The sequence below is a fragment of the Rissa tridactyla genome, chromosome 1, assembly GCF_028500815.1.
Source record: "Rissa tridactyla isolate bRisTri1 chromosome 1, bRisTri1.patW.cur.20221130, whole genome shotgun sequence".
Classification (NCBI taxonomy): Eukaryota; Metazoa; Chordata; class Aves; order Charadriiformes; family Laridae; genus Rissa; species Rissa tridactyla.
Window position 1 is genome coordinate 150,866,426 of NC_071466.1, and position 22,432 is coordinate 150,888,857.

The 22,432-nt window shown below is 46.4% G+C and overlaps 1 protein-coding gene across 5 annotated transcripts; it reads left to right on the forward strand.

Moving 5' to 3' along the window:
- Positions 1-8: 8 nt before the first annotated feature.
- Positions 9-22,337, forward strand: BID (BH3 interacting domain death agonist). Of its 5 annotated transcripts, none has more exons than XM_054189622.1 (6): positions 9-107; positions 15,094-15,162; positions 16,305-16,506; positions 17,791-17,936; positions 19,653-19,856; positions 21,322-22,337. In XM_054189622.1, exons 2-6 carry the CDS (start codon positions 15,154-15,156, stop codon positions 21,331-21,333), a joined length of 573 nt encoding a protein of 190 aa, XP_054045597.1. In that variant the 5' UTR covers positions 9-107; positions 15,094-15,153; the 3' UTR covers positions 21,334-22,337. The 5 variants fall into 5 exon arrangements, with proteins under 5 accessions (XP_054045597.1, XP_054045588.1, XP_054045570.1 ...); XM_054189613.1 differs by lacking the exon at positions 9-107 and adding an exon at positions 2,557-2,589; XM_054189595.1 differs by lacking the exon at positions 9-107 and adding an exon at positions 6,082-6,276.
- Positions 22,338-22,432: the final 95 nt, after the last annotated feature.

Here is a 22,432-nt window from a genome sequence, read left to right on the forward strand (position 1 = left end):
CCGCCTGGGCGGGGCGATGAGGGGGCGGGGCTTAGCGCCGCTCAAATAGCGTGAGGCGCGGGGCAAGCGGGGAGGTGTTGGGCCCGCCGAGCCTCGATCCCGCTCAGGTGAGTAGCACCCGTGCCCGCCCTGCGGGGGAAGCGGCTCTCCGGGGGTCACCGCCGCCGTTCGCGGCCGCACCTGCCCGTTCCTTTCCCCTCCCTTTCACCTCCGCGGGGCGATGCCGCCAGCACGCTCGGGCAGGGCGGGAAGTCGGCGGAGTGAGCATCGTGGCGTCCCACCAGGGGTGCGGGCCCACCCCGATCCCCCTCCCGGGATGAGGGTGCCGGGATAGTGCCATGCGGCTCCCGCCCCGCGAAGGGGCGCCAGCGGTGGCGGGGAGCCGGGCGGGTGTGGGGCCTGGTGGAGCGGGCCCGTCGGTTGACGGTGGCCTGGCGCCTCGGGGAGCCCCAGGGCCTGACTTACCGGTTGCTTCTCGGAGCCCTTCGGTCTGTTTAGCTGAAGTGGCCGGTGAGGCACCCTGCAGAGGGCTGCGTGGGGTTTCTGCTTTCTCTTACTGCTGCTGGAATCTCTTCTGTCTCCCCGCAGTTCCCCCGTTTCCCTTTTGCCCGCCGAATCCGACCTTATCTCGTCAGCAGTTCGGTTATCTTTTTTTTTTTTTTTTTTACTTTGTTTCCTGCTCTCAGTCTGTTGCTGACTCTGTCTGGTGCGTGCCTTCTGTGCTCGGCTGCTCTCTGCCCCACTCTTCCATCCACGCCGCTCTCCTTGTGCTGTGGTGGAGCCTCTGCTCTGCTATTTACCTTGGCCTCTCGTCTGCTCTCCCCAGCTGTCATCAAGTCACCCGCTGCCCCCTTTTCTCAGTTTCTGTTGCAGACTCCTCCCGCTTAGGTGGTATCTCATAGGCTGTAAAAAGCTTTCTCTTGCCCACTTGGTAAAGTCCAGCATCTCGCCCTCTGTCTCTGGTGAGAGTTTTCAGACTGGAGGGATATCTGCTGGGCAGGGGAGAGTAAGGAGTTAATCCTGTAGCAGCAGCTCCAGAGGGACCCATGCTTGCCTCAGCTTTCCAGCAACCAGAGGGATGTGGGAGTGGCAGCTACAGCAAGAAAGCAGGGCAATAAAGGGTTTCTGATAATAGTGCTATGATTTGTAGGAAAACCTGGTGATTGATACAGATGAGTCACTTCAGTATCTGCTTTTCTCCAGTCTCCTTACCTTCCACAGAGCTGTAGGTGTCTGGCCGGCTATTAAGGCGATGAGCGCCTTGGCTGCCTCTTTGTTTGCTGTGAGCAGCGTGCACATTCCTCTGACCGTGTTCAGTTCAGGGTGACTGGAGGCTGGAGCAGGAAGCTGTGTAGTGTGGAAAGGAACTAAGTGAGCAGGTCCCGTTCCTTAGAAAGGAGTTTGTCTAATGTATGTGGTCAGATGACGTTCTCCGTACCTTGGAGTGACAGCAGCTCTGAAACTGGTAGGTTTGGGAGGGGGTGGGGAGTGTCTTGTCTTTTAAAGCACAATATTTTGTAGCTTTAATTAAAAAAAAAAAATTAAGTTACAGGGCTTCAGAGTTACACCACAATCTTAGTCCAGAAAGTCCATGCTTATTTCAGAAGTTGTCAACTCTTTGTGTTTCTTGGGGTATCTGGGCCAAAGTCTTGTTGTAGGGTACTTGTTACCTTTTTGAAATAGTTAAGCATTTGGTGGAGGAAGGAGCAAGGTGGTTCCCCAACAGGAAATTATTTTTAAGGCTTTTTGTTTTGGTTTGTTTTTTTGGTAAAGGACTTTTTGCAAAAGTCCACTTATGGGGAACTGATTGGTGTTCTGTTCTAATTTTTTGTCGCTAATCAGACTGAAACTCTGTCTTCACCTGCCTGTGGAAGTATAACATCTTAAAAGGTATTAATTAAAAAGGGAGTTTTTGGTGGTTTTTTTTCTCTCTGTGGTTACTTTTTTACATAACAAACTTAACACTTTTCGGAGTCTTCCTTAGGGCAAAGCTTTGCAACAGCTACTCCTTGTGATCTCTCTGTGCTGAAGGTATTATACAAAACCAGTGTGGGAATGCATTGTATAAAAACAAGCGTTCTAGCACTTTGTTATTTGCTTGAATTTCTTCAACCTGTCCCTTCCCATTTTCCTGTCTTCGCTTCTAGGTCTCTTCTCTGTCTTTACTGATTGTCAGGATTTAGAGACCAGCTGAGGCAAAATCTTCCATTGTATACATGTAGAGTGTAATGTCTGATTGTAACCCTTCTGGATAGGCTGCCCTGTACTAGAAAGGTTGGTGTGAAAATCTCCTCTTTTTATTTGGCTGTTCCTCCATGTTTGCATTTAGTGACATCCGCTGAATTTAGGAAGAAAAAATAAGACTGTTTTTTGGTTAGGTGGTTTGGTTGGGTTCCCCGCCTCCCAATTTCTTACAGCTACATTAGGCCAGATGGCACTAGTACCGCTGAGACAGTGAGTTAGCTTGGTTTCTCACTACGCACCCTCAGCAGAACTGTGCGCTGCACTCCACAAGTGCAAACCTGGAGTCCCTGCTCTTGAGAACTAGGTGTACCCATCCCCACCACCGGGATGTTATACCTTTGCAAGGTAAGCACCTTGTAAAGGTGATCAGCGTGGCTCTTGATTTCTGTTGGCTCCCAAAACAATAAGAGCTGTGATATATAATCAGGGAAGACTGGTGTGTGTGTGTATATTCGCTGAGCACTCTCACCTGGAGTCAGTTATGCCATTTGTTTCCATGTATTGTGTTTTTCCCGTGTAACAGGATGACAGGAGTCATCCACACTCGGCAGGAGTCTGAGGAGCTGGCAGATCAAACAGATTTTTTTTTTTTTATTCTGTAATAGAATGAAAACATTTAATCTGGAAGCAGGCAGGCACATAAATCTAGTGATTGCCACCTTTGGAGACCTTCCTGGAGTGTCCTGGTGCTTAGAAGTTATCGCTTCCCTTATGTCTCATTGAATGGGGGAGTAAGGATCTAATAATGGTTAAAAGGTTTATATGCTCAGTGCAAAGCCTGCTGGCGTAACTGTGGAGGAGCAGCTATGAGGTGGTGGCTCCTTGATAAAGCAGCTCCCGTGCCTGCTGGGTAAGAACTAACAAGCAGTAGGGGAATCTGCCTGGTTCTCTTGCTGAAGGGAATTGAGTACAGATGAGCAGATTTCATTTCTGCCAGTTAGCAGTTCCTCAAGTAGTGAAAGAGCGGAATTTATAAGGAAATCTGATATTTCTTTGCAAAGTGCCTTCCTCCGGTTATGTCTTAGCATGCTGTGGGTTTTCCTCTATGTCAGATTACAAAGGTTTTGAGGCTGGAATTATCTTTGTGTCCTGTGCAAAGCCCGTACATGCAAATATTTTTAACTAGGGACTTGAACTCACAGCTGGGCTTGGCCAAAGCTGCAAAGCTTCTACTTGAAGTCTGATCCCCTCTTAGTTTTGGATATGGCTCATCTTGGGGTTGGAGGGGGTTGCAGGGAACTGGGTTTAGCTTTAATTAAAACTCATCAGTAATGATTACAGAATGTGTATAGTTGGTCCCTTCCTCAGAGATTTTACTAGTCTGATTTTATTTTTTTTTACCCAGACCGGAGAAGAAGGATAAGAAAAGGAGGGGTAAAATGTAAGAAATGTTATGAGTCATGCGGAGTGTCCAATCTCTTTTTTTTTGGATTTGAAAGCAATCTGTTAAGCTTTTGTGCTTGCCTTGATTTGTACCAGATGTGTGTGGTGACCAATGTCCGGGCATCCTGCCGTTATCTCAACTATGTTGGGAAGTGAACAGGACTCTAACTGCCGGTGGCGTGCATTGGATGCCTCCTTATACCTGGATGAGATGGCATTGCTTCCTGCATGATTTTTGAAGCAAGTGCTCAAGTGTAGAGCACAGTGGTGTGTTAATGTCTCTTTCACACCCTTCTTTGCAACAGCTGCTCTAAGAACCCTTTAGTCCCATCCCCTTCAGTAGCCCCCTGGCTTAGAGTGTTGTTAGCACTGCCTTGGGCCCTTAGTAACTTCTGTTCTTGATCCAGTCTGATGGCTTTCTTACTGTTTTGCACCAATATGGCACTGTGTGGAGGTGACAGGGTGCTTCCTGGCTGTGGTGGGCTTTGGTTGGACTGTACTTGCTGCTGAACATGAGGAGAAGCCTGTACATCTTAATATATCCTTGAATGCTGCTCTTTCTCACGAGAGAGGAGAGAGTCATTGTGGTTCTAAACCCCTTCTACCTCAGCATTTTGCTCACCACTTTCCTTTAAAATCTCAGCTTCATGGAAGGTACAAGGAGGGGGATTGGACTGTGTGTGCAATCATTGCACACACATGGATGTTGGATTTCTGTTTAAGTGTCAGTGAACCTGCTGTATTTTCTGATAAAACCCTGTGACCTTTGGTCAGTTCCTAGTATGCTTTTGCTGCAGTTTATGGTGAATGGGCAATGCCCAGGTCTCTCTAATGTATTGGGCTATTTCTTTCATCTACTTTAAAGAAGAAAATATGTTTCTTGGTGAGTGTAACTTCTGGTAGTTTAGTGTAGTTGTTACACCCTTAGATTAACAGCCACATAAAACAAATCCACTTAGCTCAGCTAGTTGCTGTGTTTTGGTTTTGTATTTGCTTCCTGGGATGCAATGTTAATCTGTGTTTCCTCCTAAGCTAAAACTGAAAGTGAAATGCTTTGCATTATTTCATGCATGGTCATGTATTTTCTCCGTGTGTGGAAATACACGCTTTTCCACCGTGCTTTTAGACCTACAGCTAGAGAGCCTACAGCAGTGTTGAGTGGAAAATTGATGCGAGGTGCTGGGGCCTCTGTGTAGGCTTGCCTCAGCAGTAGGAAATGTGTGCTCCTGGAGGCAACTGTTCTGCAATTCTGCTGTCACAGTTTCCAAATGGCTCCTGCTGTGTGTCTTTCAAAGAAGATATTTTGTGTTAAAGGTGTTCCAAAGAGATGATGCTTTCTTTCATTCTTACAATGTTAATGAGGCGCTGCTGTCAAAAGGCTTTGATCAGGGCTGTGAACACTGTTTTGAGTTAGTATCATTTTTTGGCTGCCTGGTTTGATGCACACTTCCTCTTTGAGGTTCTCAAGGATTTCTGGGCTTTTGACTTAAGAGATGTCTTCAAGATGACTTTAATTTTTCACTGGCTTCATCAGTTTAATTATCGTGGTGGAAGCAGGAGGTTGGAACACAATACGGTGGGAGAGAATTCTTCTAAGGTTCAGTGTATTCAGTGTAATCGAAGGCCCAGCATCAGGCTTTCCTTTTGTGGATCTCCTCCTTGGCTGTCTTTACTGATACATGATTGTTCATAAAAGTAAAGAATGTAAGAGATGCTTATGGCTGTGATACACTTGATGTTTAGGAGGAAGGGAACCCATTTAAAATTCACTTTCATGTTTTGTAGAAGCTGTCAAATATTGAGACAGGCTTGTGTATGTACCCCTTCTTCCGTAAATGCTTTAAGTCTTTTCTTTGTAGTGAATGTTCTGAGTCTGATAAGGTGAACAGGCTCCACTAAAATCATCCTGGGGAGTAAGAGCTGTAAAAATCTTCTCGAAAGTAAATTGTCCTGTGCACTGAGCTGTTGCTTAGTGGCTTTGTGAGTGCCATCCTGGCTGTTGCATCAGCATACTTGTTTAACTAAGCAGGGAGCCTTGATGAGGTTCTCTCACAATGTATTGCTCCTTGGACGTGCACTCTCAAATGACCCACGCTGATCTAGTATTTGAACTTTTGCATCGTGAGCATCGTTATAGCCTCTGGATTTTTTCTGAGAAAGTAGTACAGATATTCTTGGTACTTATGAGTCTGGAAGAGGAGTTCTCGTCTAGTCATATGATGTGGAAGTGACCAAAGGTGGACAGAGTGCTCCTGTTACTGGCCACCTGTGTCTATACAGCCATCTCTTTGATTTTTTTTTTATTATTATTTTTGATCCTTTTCCAACTTTGCTTATCTAACTTGCCAGTCAGGCAAGGGAAAGACAAATTTACATTCCTCTTCGCTGTTGGTATCAGTTGTGAAAGGCATCTAAGTTGCAATATGAAGTGGCATTCCTGATTTTCAGACTCATGGATGATCTGTGCTCATGCTGGCACATGGCAACGGTAGGACATGTGTTGAAACTAAAATAAAGAGGATATTCTTGTCCTCTAGGTGGCATAACAGTTACTGTCTCCAGTCTACTTTGGAGATCTTTTGGTTTGCAGTTCTTGTCAGAGCCTGTCCAAGTGGCACCTGCATCTGTCAGAGGCACTATTGCCAAGTGGTAAGAGAGACTGTCCTTTCTCCTCCAGGGACTGGGCACTTTTGCTGCTGCCTAACTGTAAAAGCATGCCAAAGTGCAGGGGTCCAGTGCTGATGCCCCAGCAGGGGCATCTTCTAAATCTGGAAGCGAGTCTTGAATTTCTCTGGCTTGACACTGTCACTTGCACATCACTGGTGATGGCTGGAGTTTATTCCAGTGCTCACCACTTAGCAACATTACTGAGGAGTTCCCTGCTCTAGGTCTGTTTGTCCTTCCTTTGTAACGTCAAAAGGCTGGAATTGTGATTGCTCGGTCTTGCCTGTTTTCCAAGTACTTTCCAAGAAGCAAACAGTAAGAACAGCTTGAGTATGCCCTGTGACGTTACTGCAGGGTTGTGTTGCAGCTGCTGGGCTGTTGGACTTGTGAACATGAAGCTAACACTGTAAAGACCAGCAGTCTTGTAAGGGTGATGGTGTCTTTTCATCAGGATTTGCACTGCTTCCTTCTGCCAGGTCCTTAGGAAAGGTAGAGTATTTTCTTAACATTTATGGGGAGGTGAAATGCAGGGCAGGCTTACCTGATTGATGTTACTTTGCTCAACACCAGGTGGGGCGGGGGGAGCAAAGCTTAGTCACAGATTCAGAAAGTCACCTGCACTATGGCAGTCAAGATCCAAATCTTGCCCCTTCCTCTTAGGTGTGACCATGCCTGAAATATAAAGGTGCGCAAATTCCATTTGGGTCCAGCTCTGGTTAGCTGAATCCAAATCCCAGCCCCAAGCTTCAGGGCAGTTTGAGCTGCAGGCTCTCTGCTGACTCAGTTTCTGCCCAGCTGCATCTGTAGGCTGGCTTCTGAAGAGTACTAAAAAGTGTTGTCATGCTGCCTCCATCACTGATCTGATATAGAAACCACAGTAACCAACAGTTCCTGCCTACTCTTTTTTTTTTTTTTTTTAAAGAGAATTAATAATATGGCAGTGCTCCTTCTTATTCGTTGATGTGCTGCATAGGGGCTGGGCAACAGCATTTTGAGCCAAATGAAAATAAAGGTTGATGAGGAAGTAGGATGATTTTCTTCCTAAGAAGTCAAAGTACTGCCCTGATAACTAGAAGATTGGTGCAATTCATGTCGTCATGAAAAATAATGTGAAACAGCAGCAGGCCTTGGGGAGACGAAATAAATCTCTAATAAAAAGACCAATTGAAACCTTCTTTTTAGAATTGTCTCTAGTAAAGTTTGTTTTCTTTCAAAAAGGAAAATAAAGCCCTAACAAAAAACTTGTGCAATGTATTTCTAAGTCAGAATACTCAGCTGAGAGTACTTGGTGTTCAGGCTGAGATGTTCACTCTGTACTAAAGAAGCAGAGGTAAAAAGGCCCGTTAAGGAGGTAGTTGGACAATCATCCATTAGTGTCCGATCTCTGAGTTCCATTTAGAGTTTCAGTGCTGCTGAAGATAAACGTACACTGAAACTATTAGGAGCTGGAAGCATTCAACATGTTTCAATGTATTTTTGCATCAAAGGTGTTATAAGTAAACTGCCTCTTTTTTCTTTGCTGGAGTGATTGGTAGTGGCATTATTCATGTCTTAAAGGAGGATGCGATCTGAAAGGAAGAGAAACAAAAGCTGACAGCCTCAAGCAATCAGCAGTCATGCTTGAGTGTAGCAGGGAGGGCTGGATTTAAGCAGTCTAGTGGTTCCCCGACAAGCAGAGTATCTTTCCTAAGAGGCTAGCAAATAAATGACAAGTGACTGGGGGATGGGGTCTGTTGTCTGTCCCGTGCCAGGCCACAGACCTGCTGGCATCTCAAAGTATTCTGCCCATGGCTTGTAAGTTTTGCCACTCCTGAAATGAAGCTATCTATGTTGTAGCCTCCCTCAGAGGCAAATGCATGGAAAATGCCTGTAGTTTGGAAGCTGTGTTCCCTGTGGTGCAGAAAGTCCTGAGAGACTCCAAGCCAATAGCTTTGGTCTTAACCAGATGATACCAAACCATTGCTTTAGCTTCACAGTAGTGCGTGTGTGTGCATCCAAAGATGCACAAAGGAGCTTGTTCAGCCCATCCTTCACCTGGCTAATATATTGCAATGTCTCTGTTTCTCCCCCTGCCCCTCCCCCCCCCCGGCTTTTTTTTCCAAAGCCTAGAGTCAAATTCTGTTTTGGGAGGACAACGGGTCTCAGATGAGGCAAAATCTTGGGATCTTCTAAACGCTGTTACAGGCTGGCATATCCTTTGCAGGCTGAGTAGAGATAGGGACAGGTTTTCTGTGGTTGTGATAGCATCCTATTTATTCATCTCTTTTTTTTTTTTGCAGATCAACAAGCTATCTTCCCTTTTGCTGATTTTTTTTTTTTTCTCTCTGTGCAAAGTCTGAAGTGCACGTGTGGTTGCAGTCTGAAGGAGTAGTAAGGCTTCTTCCATAGCTAGAGAAATATGAGGAAAAGCTCTGATACCTGCTGCTAGCTGGGCTGTTTAGTTACTGTTGGGTTTATGGGCTAGAAATCAAGTGTGGCAGGGTGATGGGGATTCCTTTGGGGACTGTGGGCTGTATGATGTGCGATTTGCTTATCCTGTCATGACTCAAAGTGCTACAGGCAGCAGCCTGGCACAGCTAGAATATCCTCAAATAAGGAACTTCATAGGTCTGTGGTGCTGTTTCTCTTCCTCGCTTTCCAGTAATGGCTGGTTAGGTAAAGCAGTTGTGCCTGTAGCAAGTTTTTAGGAAGACAGTGAAATTGAGTGGTTATAGCCTGATATGTGAATTTAAAATGTCAGGTCATATCAAATGCCTCAGTTTCCCTACCTGTAAAAAGATGCCTTGTTCTGTGAAAAGCTCCATAGCTCAACAATGAAATGTTTGCCTACAAGACAAACAAGAGCCACCAGGTCCAGGAAGAGACAAATAGGCACAACTTAATTTCTTTCAATAATGATGTCATCCTGAGTGCCAAAAATAAAGTTCTTATCTTTCAGCTGCCAGGCAGAGAAAGCAGTGCACAGGTTGGAAGGTTTTTGGTTTTTTTTTCCCCCCTTCTTGCAGTTTCTGCTTTGAAGACTTTAACCCACTCCTAACTCAAATGTGAGACCTAAAGATAAGTATCTTAACAACTCACACGACAGGTGCATTGACTGATGGTGTGTCTGTCCAGGTGCTTGTATGGGAATGTGTCTCGGAATCCTGACAAGTTATTAAAGGAGTGAGTCCCATGGGCATGTGGCTTTGCTGCTGGAAAGAGTGTGTTTTCATAACCAGACAGTGTCTGATACAGCTGAGAATAGTAACTCACAGGCTGAGCTGTGAGGGGTGGTGAAGGGGTGTGAGGGGAAAGCAATTGTAAGCAGAGGCATTATTCGTGGGGTGGATTCTTTTCTGAGCTGTCTTGAAGATGTACCAAAACTGTGAAGAAGTGTGTAGGGTGGCTCAGTGCTGTTGCTGTAGCGATTATGGGACCTACTCCTGTTTATGGCAGCCTTGAGAGCTATTGAGAGTTCCCCCTAACAGGTAACCATATGCTACTGGCTGATTCTTGCTGCCATGCGAGGAGCTGATGATGATGTGCTTGCAGTGCCTGGAGGTACAGTAGGGCCCTGCACTGGTTTTGGAGCAGGTGGAACCTTGCCTGCTTCGCAGCTGCACTGTTTCTGTGTGTAGCTCCGCACCTGGGAAAATTAAATGTGTGGTGTTTGCTCTTGAAATATGTAGTACGTGACAATGGTATGGCAGGGAGGACCTAGTTTGGTCTCTCTCCAGCGCAACTATGGCCACTGCCACCTCTTTTCCCAAGATGGCATGGCATTCACCAGCAAGGGCTGTGGGAGAAGAGTGCTGTACAGCAGATGAGGCTTTTCCCTTGGCTGACCCCTCACAGAACTAGAAGAGGTAGCTCACTGATATGGGAGGAGATGCAGGCGTTGAAGAGCCATGGAGTGCAAATCATCTTGCAGTCCTGCCTATTCCTCTTTTTGGCTCTGCAAACTTGCAGTGTTGTCTCTCCTTAAAGCCTGGAGTCAGAGAGGGGATTCTGGCCCTGCCTGCTGTTGACTGTAGTGTTGCCACCCCTCATCAGTGGGCCACAGCTGGGAACAGCTGCTCTGGCGAGTTCCTTGTAACTTTTAAAGGCTAATACATCTTTGGGATGAGAGGGAGAAACAGAAGATGGGACACCAGACCTGAAGGACCTGTGCTGCTGGAGGACAGCAGTATGTCCCATCCCTTAGGATGTACTCAGTCCTGTCTAAAGTGTCATGATTGCTTTGGAGACTTGCTTTGGGGAAAGTATCCACAGAATTCTCTTGTGAAAACTGGCATGTGTGGGCATGGAATGAGGTCTGTCATTCTGTGCTGACAAGATGCTGGTGGATGTGCTCTCCTCTGACTGTAACTATGTTTACTTAACATATGCCTCTCCACAGTCCTGCATAACAACACAATGTTGAGTTGGAGTGGACATGCTCCCCACTGACTCCTCAGAGCTGATTTAAGGGTCCTAAAATTGTGTTTGAAATACCCCCTCCATTTTTTTTTCCTAAGGAAAATGAGAAGAACTGGTCCAAAACCCTGATTGTAGTCTTATCTGTTGAACACTTCAAGGCATCTAGTGGTTTCTCAGAGGCAGCTGTTAACACATAGGGCTTGCTTGTCTAATGAGTGAATTGAAAGTGTGAAAAGGAATAATGTATTAAAATTAATTGGTATTTCAATTAAAAAAAAAACGTACTCCATAAAATTAACTCTAGGACTTTCAGCAGCCCTAAAGCAGCTTTAGTGAATAATCTAGTTTTACTCTGAATCTGAATGCAGAGGGTGTTTGTAGCCTTTATCTCCATCTTTTCTCATTCTTGAACTAAAGATTCTTTTCACCCAATAAAAGGTTATGTTTTTCATCCACCAGAAAAGTTCTTAATCTGAATTGAAAACTACCAGGATTCTGAAGTTTTAATGATGAAAAACTTCACGTGGCATCAGCATGATTACATTTGACTGTTTGGGGTTTGCTCTTTAGGAATCCTGAGATTCCATTAAAGAATTTGACTTCTCAGGATGAACTTTGTGACTGTCCAAGCCCCTTGCATTGATTCAAAGTAATTATCTAAAACTTGAGGGTTCTGGAATTACTAGTTAACTTAAAAAAAAAATAGAAAATGACCTTGTATTGTGGTAGTAGGGAACCATTTTGTGGTGTGAGAGAAATCCTTTTTTCTGTTCTCAGGTGTGTTTTAGACCACCCAAGCAGAACTTTATTAGCTGAGGGCTGGAACCCCTCAGGGACTTTTACTGCCTGGGTGGTGATTCTTTGATTCAGGGAAGTCAGTTCATGAAATCAACATCTTCAAGCCTCCTTGTCTTAATTTTTTACCATTTAAGTGCTTTGGAGTGTGGTGGGTTTTTTCATTGTTCTTTTTTGTCTTACTTCTGCTCATGTGCAGGGGTGGACAAACTTGCAGTTTGCAACTATGATGGGTGATTTTTTTTTAATGTCTCTATTTCTGTGGACTTGCCTTGAGTAGTGTCTAACTTTTTACATAGAGTCGAGATGACCCCCTGAGGGGAAGGTAAGAACCCTTGTGTATTGTAGGTCTCTTCCCCCTGCACACCCATTAACATCTCTGGGTACAGCAGGTACCCTGGCAGGGCAGGGGCTGCTCAGCCCCTTTCTGTCTGCACTGAGGCTCTTGTCGAGGTGTTTTATCTGTGCAGGGAACCCAGGGAGGACACTTCTGTGAGGAACACGCACAGGCAGACAGGGTCAAGCTCCTCTTACAGCTTCTAGTCAGCCAGTGTGGATGATGCACTTGCAGAGCCTTGTGCTGAGCTGCTCTATGCCCTGCCTTTCTGGGCCTAGCTGTATGGGCATGTCCAGAATAGATCTGGGTCTTTTTGTTTAACTTTTATTTTCTGCTTTGGGAATAGAGCTTCCTGGACTGGTCTGTGCCCCTTTTAAAGCAGGGAATGGGAAAACACAATGGTGCATTTCTTTTTGGTTGCCCCTTTCATGAGTGTTCAGACCGAAACAAATTACTTTCGTGGCAGTGTGAAATAGTGCGACAAAAAATATAGGGAATCTGGGTTTTAAAGCCACATTCTGAGCTTTCCTTGGAAAGATGTGGCAGGTGGCAAACCCCCAAGGAATTGTCTTGACATCTATTTCTGTTCTATTCATCTTGTAAGAAATATTACCTTGGTCCCTCTGCAGGATGATGTTTTATTTAGTCTTTTTATTGCCACCTGACTGTTCAACTCACCCTCCAGCAATAGACTGGAATTACCATAAATGAGAAAAAGTAGGTCATCCTAGCACAGTTTGGCTAGGTTTGGGTGGAAGAGGCTTTGCTGTACAGTTTCTGCAAGTGAGAAATCTCTTTGGCGCTGCTCAGCTAGTTTCACCAGCATATCTGGCCGCTTGTGTGCAACCTGCAGCTGTAGTGGCTTGTGTTGCATCACGGTTCTGCTAGAACTGTGGGAGAACATCTGCCCCTCTGCATATGTAGTGTGGCGTGGGCGGAGGGTGGTGCAACTTCTTGCACCTTGAAAGATGGGGAGACTTGTTCAGTCTGTGCTCCTGCTATAACGTTACCAGCCCAAATTAGCAAGCATGGGTTAACCTGATCAGCTGTAGATTACTGCTGTGGTCCTGCATGAAGCTTTTGGCATAGACTAGACTTGTGTGGGAATGGCAAAACTGGTGGAGCCCAAGAAGGTCGCTGTGATGGGTGCGGGTTTCAAGGCAAATGGCATGTGGGCAGTGCAGGCTCAATACTACTTCCAGCTTCCTGTGGTCTCGGCCGTGATGGTTCAGGAAGTGGTATTTAACTCAGCAGGAGTTAGTATCAGAGTATATACACTGTTTATTAGTTGTAACATGAACACCTTGCTTTTGAGCTGAATTACTTTTGAATTGAAAATAAATGTTAATCTAAAAACAAAATATGTGCAAGTTGAGGCTTTGCCTAGGCTATGGAAATATTGCTTATGTGGACAACTCCTGAGGACTTTGCACAAAGCCAAGGTCCTGCCACAGGCTTAATGCTAAATCCCCACTTTCCCCTTAATCTCAGGGATTCTGTCCAAGTTTTCCAACCTGAATTAACATCTGTGTCTCCTCCAGCAAAGTCAAGCCTAGGAGAAGGGTCACCCTGACCTGTTTCGGAGCCCTGTTGAGTTCCAAAGAAGAGGACGGAGGACTGTACTCTCCCCAGCCAGCCCACTCTTTAGGGTATAGGTGACTAGCAGCAATAGGGATTTGAATGGAACAGAGAAAAAAAAGCAATGCAGCAAAGGCTAAGCCTGTGGTTTAGGAAGCTATTAATGTAACAACTAAATGAAAAAAAAAAAAGCTCATGGTTAAGAGGCTGCCTGTGGGCTATTGTGTGTTTTAGACACATTTGAGATTGTGTTTTGGTCTCGGGGACTTCTAAGACCCTTTGAAAAGTTGGGAAATTCATGGTCTCTTGAAATTATTACTGTGGCTTCCTTCAGAGTTTGAATTAATTTCTGCTTTCACTTCCTCTTTTCCACCAGCACACGTAGTTATTTAAAACACAGTTGTGAGGGGTTGCTACTATGAAATAGGATCATCTATCACTAGCCCAGGTTTCTGATGGTTAGCAGACCATCTCTTTAGGCTCCTTCATGCTTTCAACCCATTTTTGGTCAGAAGGTACCTTTGCAGTAGCTGGGTTATTGCCCTGGGTGAAGGAGGTCTGGTGGGAAGGTAGTGCCCACTTTCAGCCAGGCCTTGCTCATCAAGAGTTGAAGACAACTTGAACCAGCGACTTCTCTGTGCAGTTGTGGGACTGTTGCATCTAAGGCAGCAAAGTCCATAAGCAGGATTCTTATCCTGCCTGCCTTGGCATTTGCTAGATAGTCTTGTGTTATTGACACTTGCTGTGTTGTTCTTGGACCTTCCTTGCTCTGGGACTTCCTGTACCAGATGTGACTACTTGGGCTGCTGGTCTGACCCACCCATCAGCTATGGCTGGCTGGATGAGGAGCATGCGCTGTGCTCTTACCAGCTTCCATTTCTTGGTGGGTGAGGGAGGCCACTCTCTGCATAATGCTTTCTGCCCTCCCTGCATGCCTCTTCCCTTGGGCACTGCCCAGCTACAAGACAGGCCAAGGGTTGTCAACCCTGAGCATGCACCATGGGGGCAGAGGAGCTTGTAACCTGGTTTCCCCCTTCTTCCTAGTAGGTCTCCTTGGAGGGTTACTGGAGTTGTGCTCATGTAACTAGAAGCCTTTGACACTTGGTCTAACCTTCCCTGTCCCTAGATATTTTTTGGGGAAGTATTGAAGTAAGCCTGAGTATACGTATGTATCTCTGCATGGGGGCTGGGGGGAGGCACACTTGAAGTCCTGCAGGTGTGCTGCAATGTCAGCTGGGTGTTTCACTTCAGAATATGTTGCTGTGCACACAGACCCAAGCAGCTCACTTGCTCTCAGTAGGTACTTGGGAACTCCTCTGTGATAACACTGCTTTCCATTCCAGCCTCCGGCACTGTGAAGCGTTGTCCTTCCCCAGCACCACCGCTTGGCTTTAAAGCCCGTTTGTAGGTCATGTTGCTCCACTGCCCTCTAGCCATCTGTGGCAGGAAGGAGTTTCATGCCCCTCGTTTGTGTGAATAGGGCTCTCTTTGCTGGGACAGTTGGTGTTTTCTCAGCCTTTTTTTTTTTTTATGACTGCCAGTGTGTGATGGGCAGCCCTCTCCAGAGAATATGGATATTCATCACTAGAAAGGTCATTGTCTACAAGACATGGCTAGACCCATGAGCACTGCTGCAAGATGTGGGTTTTGGGGAATTTTTTCCCTTTACCCTTTTCTTTCTCACTCTTTTGCAGGGCAAGGACTTCTGGCCTGAAGCAGGGGGTGACAAGAGCTCTTTTGTCTCTGAATCCATCATGGAACAGGTTTGTTTCAACTTGACTGAAGTCAGTGGTTCACTGTGACCGTTGGTTCTCTTGTGCACTTGTTCCGAGATAGCTCAAAGGGGCTGAGTCCCAAAAAAATGCTGGCTCATGTCCTTCTCATCTTCCCCAGAGTTCCTGTAGGGGCCCCCACACTGCTGCTTCCCATCGTGAATACAGACAAAAAGTGGATTGAACCACTTAGTTTGAAAACTGCTTCCTTGTTACCTTGCAGTGTGACACTCCCTCTTTAAACTGCAGGCTGGAGATGTAGCTATCTGAGAGACTACAATGTATGTATGATGACTACAATGTTGATTAAATCAACATACTAAACTAATAAAACTAATAAATTAATACACACTACCGATTAATTCATTGTATTGTGCAATATTTGAACAATTATGAGGCTATATTTATCACACTTCAATCTTATTAGCTACATTGAACTGCTATTGAAAGGTCTGTCATCCTCTGCACCCCACCTAGTGTTAGTTCTAACCCTCTTTGCCCTCCCACAAGTTTTTTGAATGTAAAACCTGGTGCCGAGTCCAGTGGGTTGTTCAAGGGGATTGCCCTGGTGTCCCAGTGAATTTGGGTCACCAGGTGAGCTTCACTGCTGTTTATTATGGAATTAGTCTAGATCCCTTTGAGAGGGGAAAAAATGTGAACCTTGGGGGCTTTTTTTTTTTTGCAGGCTTATGCTGTCTGTTATCTCTGTTTCCCACCTTGTTACTGCTATCCTCTGATTACATTTAAAATGGGAGCTGCTGGCTTAGTTATGCATGGGAAGTAGAATGCCCAATTCCCAGAGAGAGGGGTAAAAACCTTCCAAAGACAGATGTCTGAATAGGGAGAAGTGGGTGGTTTTATGCTGACTACACATCTGTTTCAAAAGAGGAGCTCCAATCAGGGTTTCTGTCACTGCCACAACTGGAAAGGTGCAGGAGAAGGTGAGCTGACTCTCCTACCACTGGTTTGTAGGAACAGAGCCATCTATCACTCACCATGAGACAGTTCTGTGTGGGTATACCTCCAGGAGGCCAGAAAAATGTGTTCAGGGTTGGAAAACAGCATATGTGTAGACCTTTTGAGTGTGACTTTTCCTGGGCATGGGCTTAACAGTGATTTTCCTTATGTTTAAGATCAATGGATCTGTCCAGATGGAGAGTGCACTGCTGTACACCTTCCTGGAGGTATCCTCTGACTGTAAGTTCAAAGAGCAACTGCATTCCCTGCAAAACCAAGGGACTGTGTCTTTCCTGAAAGGCAGCTACTGCTATGATGATGAGGTGGAACTCCAGACTGATGGCAATCGGAGCGGCCACTTGCAGAATGGTGAGCTAGGTGAGTCTCTTCTCCATCCTGTCTCTCTCTGAAGGTGGTGTTTTTCTTTCCCCTTTTCTCACCTTTGCTGCTGGCTTCTTTCAGAGGAGTAATGTGTTCTCCACTGAGAAACTTCACAGTGTGGCTGTTGGTAGTGTTGGTTGGGATTTTAGTGCTTGGAATAAGACAGCCAGTGCTTAGCACTTCATCTCCCCGTAAATTTCTAGAGCACCCATAACCCTGACACTTTGTCTGCAGCACATCAGACAAGGGCCACAAAGTTGATAATAATGATTGCTGTCCTCAAGGAGTGTGATATTAAGCAGTTAAGTTAGGCCTCACATGAATCCTTAGGCAGTATCAGTACTTGGGCTAGGATTTTGGAATAACTCTTGTTCTGGTACTCAGTGAATCCCTTTCTGCTCTACCAATGTGGTGGAAACTGTTCCTCAAATAGTTTTTGGTACTGTTCCTGCTTCACTAGTGCCCCATGTCCATGATGTGTCAGCTGCCACATGGACATCAACCTAAGCGGGGTGAGCAGGAACTGCTTCAGTAAACAGCCCTCCCTCCTACAAATCTGCATAGGTCTCATGCCTCAAGTGTCAATGGGAAGCTTTGCCAAAAGGAGATAGGACAAGGGGTAACAGTTTTAAATTAAAGGAGGGTAGATGCAGACTAGATAAAGGAAGAAAACTTTTATATGATGAGGGTTGTGAAACACTGGACCAGGCTGCCCGCAGAGGGTGGTAAGTAGATGCCCCATTCCTGGAAGCATTTAAGGTCAGGTTGGATGGGGCTGTGAGCAACCTGATCTAGTTGAAGGCATCCCTGCCTGTTGATCGGCTGTTGGACTAATGAACTTCTGACCCAAACTATGCTATGATTCTATGAGATTCTGTATTTTAGATGGCGCTTAAGAGACAGGTCCTGACAGTAGTCACTTGAAAAAATCATGCACACTCTCTCACTTCCCCTCTTTAGGCAGGGTGTTGTCTGTAGTTGCCCTGTATAAATTTTGTTTGGAGATGTTCTAACCTACCCTGTAGTGTTTTTTTGGGGACGGTGAGGCTGCACTTTACCTAAACTACAGATAAAAAAACCTGTTTGCATGCTGTCTCTTGGTAAATGAGTCCAGTGCACACAAGGGAATTGTAGTATGTATAGTTGTCATGAATACACTATGATTAGGGGTGGGGAGGAGGTTGTTAATGGAGATGGGCGAAATGCTATGGGTCAGCTTACCTGCACCAAAGCCAGTCTGACTACAGCCTGTGAACTAAATCCTGCTGTATGTGTTGGCAGTGTTTGGCCCTGAGGTAAATGAAGAAGTTATCCGGATCATTGCTGCTCAGCTCGCTGAGATTGGAGACCAGTTTGATAAAGAAATCAAAGCAAGAGTAGTAAATGACCTAGTGCAGCACTTTCTGAATGAGAATCTGTCTGGAGAGGTGAGTGAAAAGCAACCTCGCTAGCAGTTCCCTTTCTAAACGCTGTGCATCCTTCCTGCTGTGACTTTGAAGCAGCAAGCTTGCAACATCTGTGTCTTTGCTACTTTGCTGCTTTGGTTATTGTAATCTTAAAATTCAGCCCAAACACTTACCTTTGAAGGCTTGTTAGAGGTGATGCTGTATCCTGTGTTAGCTGTTGCCCTGCAAATGGGTTCCTTGGGCTCATCTCCTCTCTGCAGATGGTGAAACGGAAGTACTTGTGGAGGACTGACTTTCAGAGGCATTTTTGTCCTCATTTTATTGGCCCCATGTGGCTTATCTTTGAAAAATCAACTGTTTGGTTAAGGCTTTGTATTTGTCCTTAAGATCTTTGGCCTTTCGTGCTGAGTCATATGTGTCTGCTGCTTGTTACATGTGTAAAACTTGAGCAGTGTTAGTGCCAGAAGCTTGACTTGAGCTTGTTGCTGACCACTGAAGAGACAGCAAGTATTGAGACCCTTTTCTAGTGCTGTAACTGTTTAGCTCATGGGCTGTGTGTTGGGAGTAGCAGTGGGTTTTGGCCTGAATGGGTGACCTGCTGAGAAGGCCTTTCTAGGTGGCATCTCCACCTCTTTGATGCAGTTGTTCTCCTACCAATAGATATGATGTGGTCCCTGGGCCAGCATCTAAGGTGCCTCACTGCTCTGCAAGGGAAGTAGAGTTTGAGGTCCCTTGTGTTAGACATCCCGCTTCCTTCTTTTGAGGGATTGGATCCACATCTGGATCAAGAGCCACAGTTTGCTTCTACAGAGCTTTTTTGGCATCTTTAAGATAACTGTGGCTTTCTGGCTTGTTTGGCTTTCTCTGCCTGTGATGGAAGTTTTCCTATGCTCTACAAGCTAATGCTGCCTTTGAATTGAGGGTCCACCTTCTTGCTGAAAAGGTGGGATTTAATGACTTCAGACAATCCTCTTAAGTTTTTATCATGGTGTGGGTGTCTTCCACTAGAGTTTATCACCTGCACAGACTGATTCCAGCGAAGTCTGATCATTCCCCACTCCTGCTATCTTGTTCTCCACCCAGTTAAATTTCAGGCCTTCAAACTTATTGCTGAACCTTTCAGTCTTTAAGGCTGAGACGAACCTAACTTCTGACCAGGCGGACCTTGCTTTTTCACATTAGTAGTGTAGCTTAGTGTGTGCCATATGCATGTTGTCCCTCTTTGGAAACTGATCTTGGGAGCAAGACAGTGTCTGTTCTGTGCCAGACACCTTTTTTAGCTCCTGCCTACATGAAGGCTTTTCTGTGAAACTCACTTTGCCTTCTCGCCAGTTCCCTCTTCAGCTTGTACCCCTGATCTTCAATGTGTTTGAGGTGGGTTGCCCTCTCTTGGGAGCCCCAGGATTCCTGTGCCACTTCAGGACTTGGCAGGCTATGTGCAAACACTGGGGAGGAGGTGGGCTGTTGCATTCTGAATGTGTAAGGTGCTATTTACACTTTCCAGTGGTGTGTGTGTGTTATCTCCTTCTTTTTTTTGTCTTGGGTGAGCAGCTGAGCTCAGAGATAGTCATCCAGGGTGTGTAACAGGCAGGCGGCTGTGCCCCAGAGGAAGAGGAGCGGCATCCTATGAGGTGTTAGAACAAGCACATCACTTACCAGCGCAGCGCTGGCAGGCTGCGCTGAGACTCCTTTCTCCCACAGCTGTTGCACTGAGATCCTTCTCTTCCTTCCATACAGGAGATAACTCGGCGCATGTCAGAGGCAGTGGAGGGGCTTGCAAGAGCCATCCCCTCAGACATGGAACGGGAGAAGGCCATGTTGGTGCTAGCAATGGTCTTAACTAAAAAAATTGCAAATACAATGCCCTCCCTTCTACAGCGTGTCTTCAGGACCACCGTGAACTACATCAGCCAGCAGCTCCACAACTACATTGTGAGAATGGTGAGTGCTGTCAAACAGCTCTGTGCCAAGTCACAGCCAGCCTCTTAGCTGGTCTAGGTTATTCCCAGAGGGGTGGCCTAGCTCTGAGCCGCCCATGGTCTGCTGGTTTCCCTGTAGTGCTCTGGAGGTTTGGCCGAAGGGAATGCTAGTCCCTGCAGAGCTCTCTGAAGGTTGATGCGCTGAGGGAGCGGGGCTTGAGGGGATGTGTCACAGCTTCTGCCTGCCCCACTCTCACCGCAGCCAGAAAACAGAGCGCGTTTTTCCTGTAGGGCAGAGATGTAATTGCTCCTCTCCTCCCTGCAGTCTCTTCAGGGAGCTGTGTTGGTAAGACTTGGGTTAAGACTCAGGTTAATCATGCCCTCAGGAAAGGAAAGCCTGAGCTGAGCTCTGATGGCTGTATTTCCCAAATGTCTTGGCGCTGAGGTCTCTGCTCTTGTCTTCCTGGGCTCCCCAGAGCCTGGCAGAACTGGAAGGGGAAAAGAATTGCCCCTGAGAAACAGCACCAGCAGAGGAACAATGAGAAATGGTCGAATGGGAAATGGCAGCTTCATTCAGGTTCTCTGGAGCTGCAGCCTAAGTGGGGACACTAAAGAGCCAGCAGTCAAGCCAGGGTAGAGGCTAGGGCATTTGGCCCCAGCTTCAGTAACTAACCTGTCAGGGGAGGGAAGGAAGAAGGAAGAAATCCCCTCTCTGTGTGTGCATGTGTACACAGACACACACATATATACCGAGATACTACTTAAGAATGAGATTTAAGAGCAGTCAGGGGCCCATGGAACAGTGGTGACCCAGTTGTGGGGTGCTGCAGGTCTGTGGGACACCCCTGCACTGCAGCCTTGCCATAGACAGTGTTGGCAGCAACCTGCAGAGGGACCTGGCTCACCGCGTGTCACCAGACCAGGCAGCTGCCTTGCACAGCACCCTGCGTCTCTGCCAGGCAGCAAGGCACAGTGTTACCGGGAAGTGTCACTCAGCACTGCTTCACCCAGCTTAGCTCAAGGGTGTTGAGTTGTCTGTCACTAGTGTAGGAGGCTGCCAGCTGGCCCTGGGCCTTGCTCACCTCTGCATGTGGCATGCTGCCACAGCAGGCTAATAGCATGGTGCAGGGAGGATGGGCAAAGGGCTGCTGGGCTGACAGTCATCCACCCACACCAGGGCAGTGAAATTAGCAGGGGGATAGAGCTGGGCACCAGGGCCTGTTCCTCCAGGACTGCTGGTGCCAGCTCGCTCTCTGCCTTTAGCACAGAAAAGGGGTTGACTGATAGCAAACGTGCAGCACAGCAGGTGGCAGAGTTGCAGCACAGTTCCAGGCGCTGGGGACATGCTGGGGAACTCTGTGGCTGCTCCTCATGCTCCCTGGGAGCTGCCAGGCTCCTCAGGTGGGTGGGCGGACAGGCATGGGGCTTGCCACAGAGTGGGGACAGCTCTGCTGCTGTTAATGCTGGTTGTGTTTCTCTCCCTCCAGCTGCGTGAGTGAGCTCTCCAGCCCTCTGCATGAAGAATGTGGACTCCTGAAGACCTTTTACTTTTCTTAATGTATGCAAATCACTTTTTCTGAACTTCTGAGATAACAGCTGTGAAAGGGAAGGCAAAGCTCCATAGATAGGCTTTTGTAGACTAGCAACAGCAACAATGGTAGTGTGAGCTGCATGCCAGCTCTGCCAGTACCTATAAGAAGTAGTGCTTACCCTCAATTTACAATAGTCTTATCTTTTCTGTTTTTTTTCCTTTTTTCCTTAGCAGTAGCAGACTTTGTACAGGCCCTGGCTTGTGCCTCCAGGGGAAACTTGGTGGGCAAAGAGCCTGCCCTCTCTCAGTATTTTTTTTTTTCTCATCAGCTGTAGCATTTTGCTTTAGTTATTCTCTTCCCAGCCCTGTTCCAGGTGCTGCACCTGAGCCATTCTGAGTGTTAATTGTTCCCAGGAAGCCCTCAGACTGTGGAATGGATGGTTGATCAGCACAGATTGCTGAGGATGGCCGGGGGGGCGGGGTGGGGGGGGGGCATGCATCAGGTCTATTTTAGAGGGGAGCTGGCAGCAAGAGGGAACAACCCTAAGGGAGGTGGGGTGTTGTTTGGCTAGGGAAGGCTAAAGCTCAATTGCTACGAACCCATGCTTGCTTAAGAAAATTAAATGAGAAATTGTAAAGAAAAGGCATGGGGTAGGTACAGGGCAAATTCTTTCAGGGAACACAACCTGGATATGCTTGAGGAAAAGTGTTTAGCTTTACAATATCATGCTATAAAGAAGGTATCATCAGCCTTGGATGAGGAAGAATACCTGGTATCTCTTATGAGTGTATTGCAGACACATCTCAGGTTCAACAAACTTGGACTCAGGTTGTTTGATACACACCTGTAATCACACAAGACTTCACCTGTGATCCAGCTGCCTCAGAAGTTTTGAAAGTATGTAAATATTTTGTGTGGTTTTTTAAGTTAAATAAAATTGTCAGTTCTCGTGGCAATACACCTCTTGAGAATTTCAATTTCCACCTGCATCTTTTTTTTTTGGTGTTGTCAGTTTTTTAGGTTCTCAGGGCCTTCCTCTAATTTACTACTGCTTATGATGCAGCTG

What these genes read in the sequence shown, in the direction of transcription:
- BID (XM_054189595.1), top strand. Translation starts at nt 6,097, where the DNA reads ATGCTGGCACATGGCAACGGTAGGACATGTGTTGAAACTAAAATAAAG. An exon ending in AGAGGCACTATTGCCAAGTG is followed by an intron (nt 6,277 to 15,093) that starts GTAAGAGAGACT and finishes ACTCTTTTGCAG; the next exon opens with GGCAAGGACTTCTGGCCTGA. An exon ending in CTGAATCCATCATGGAACAG is followed by an intron (nt 15,163 to 16,304) that starts GTTTGTTTCAAC and finishes CTTATGTTTAAG; the next exon opens with ATCAATGGATCTGTCCAGAT.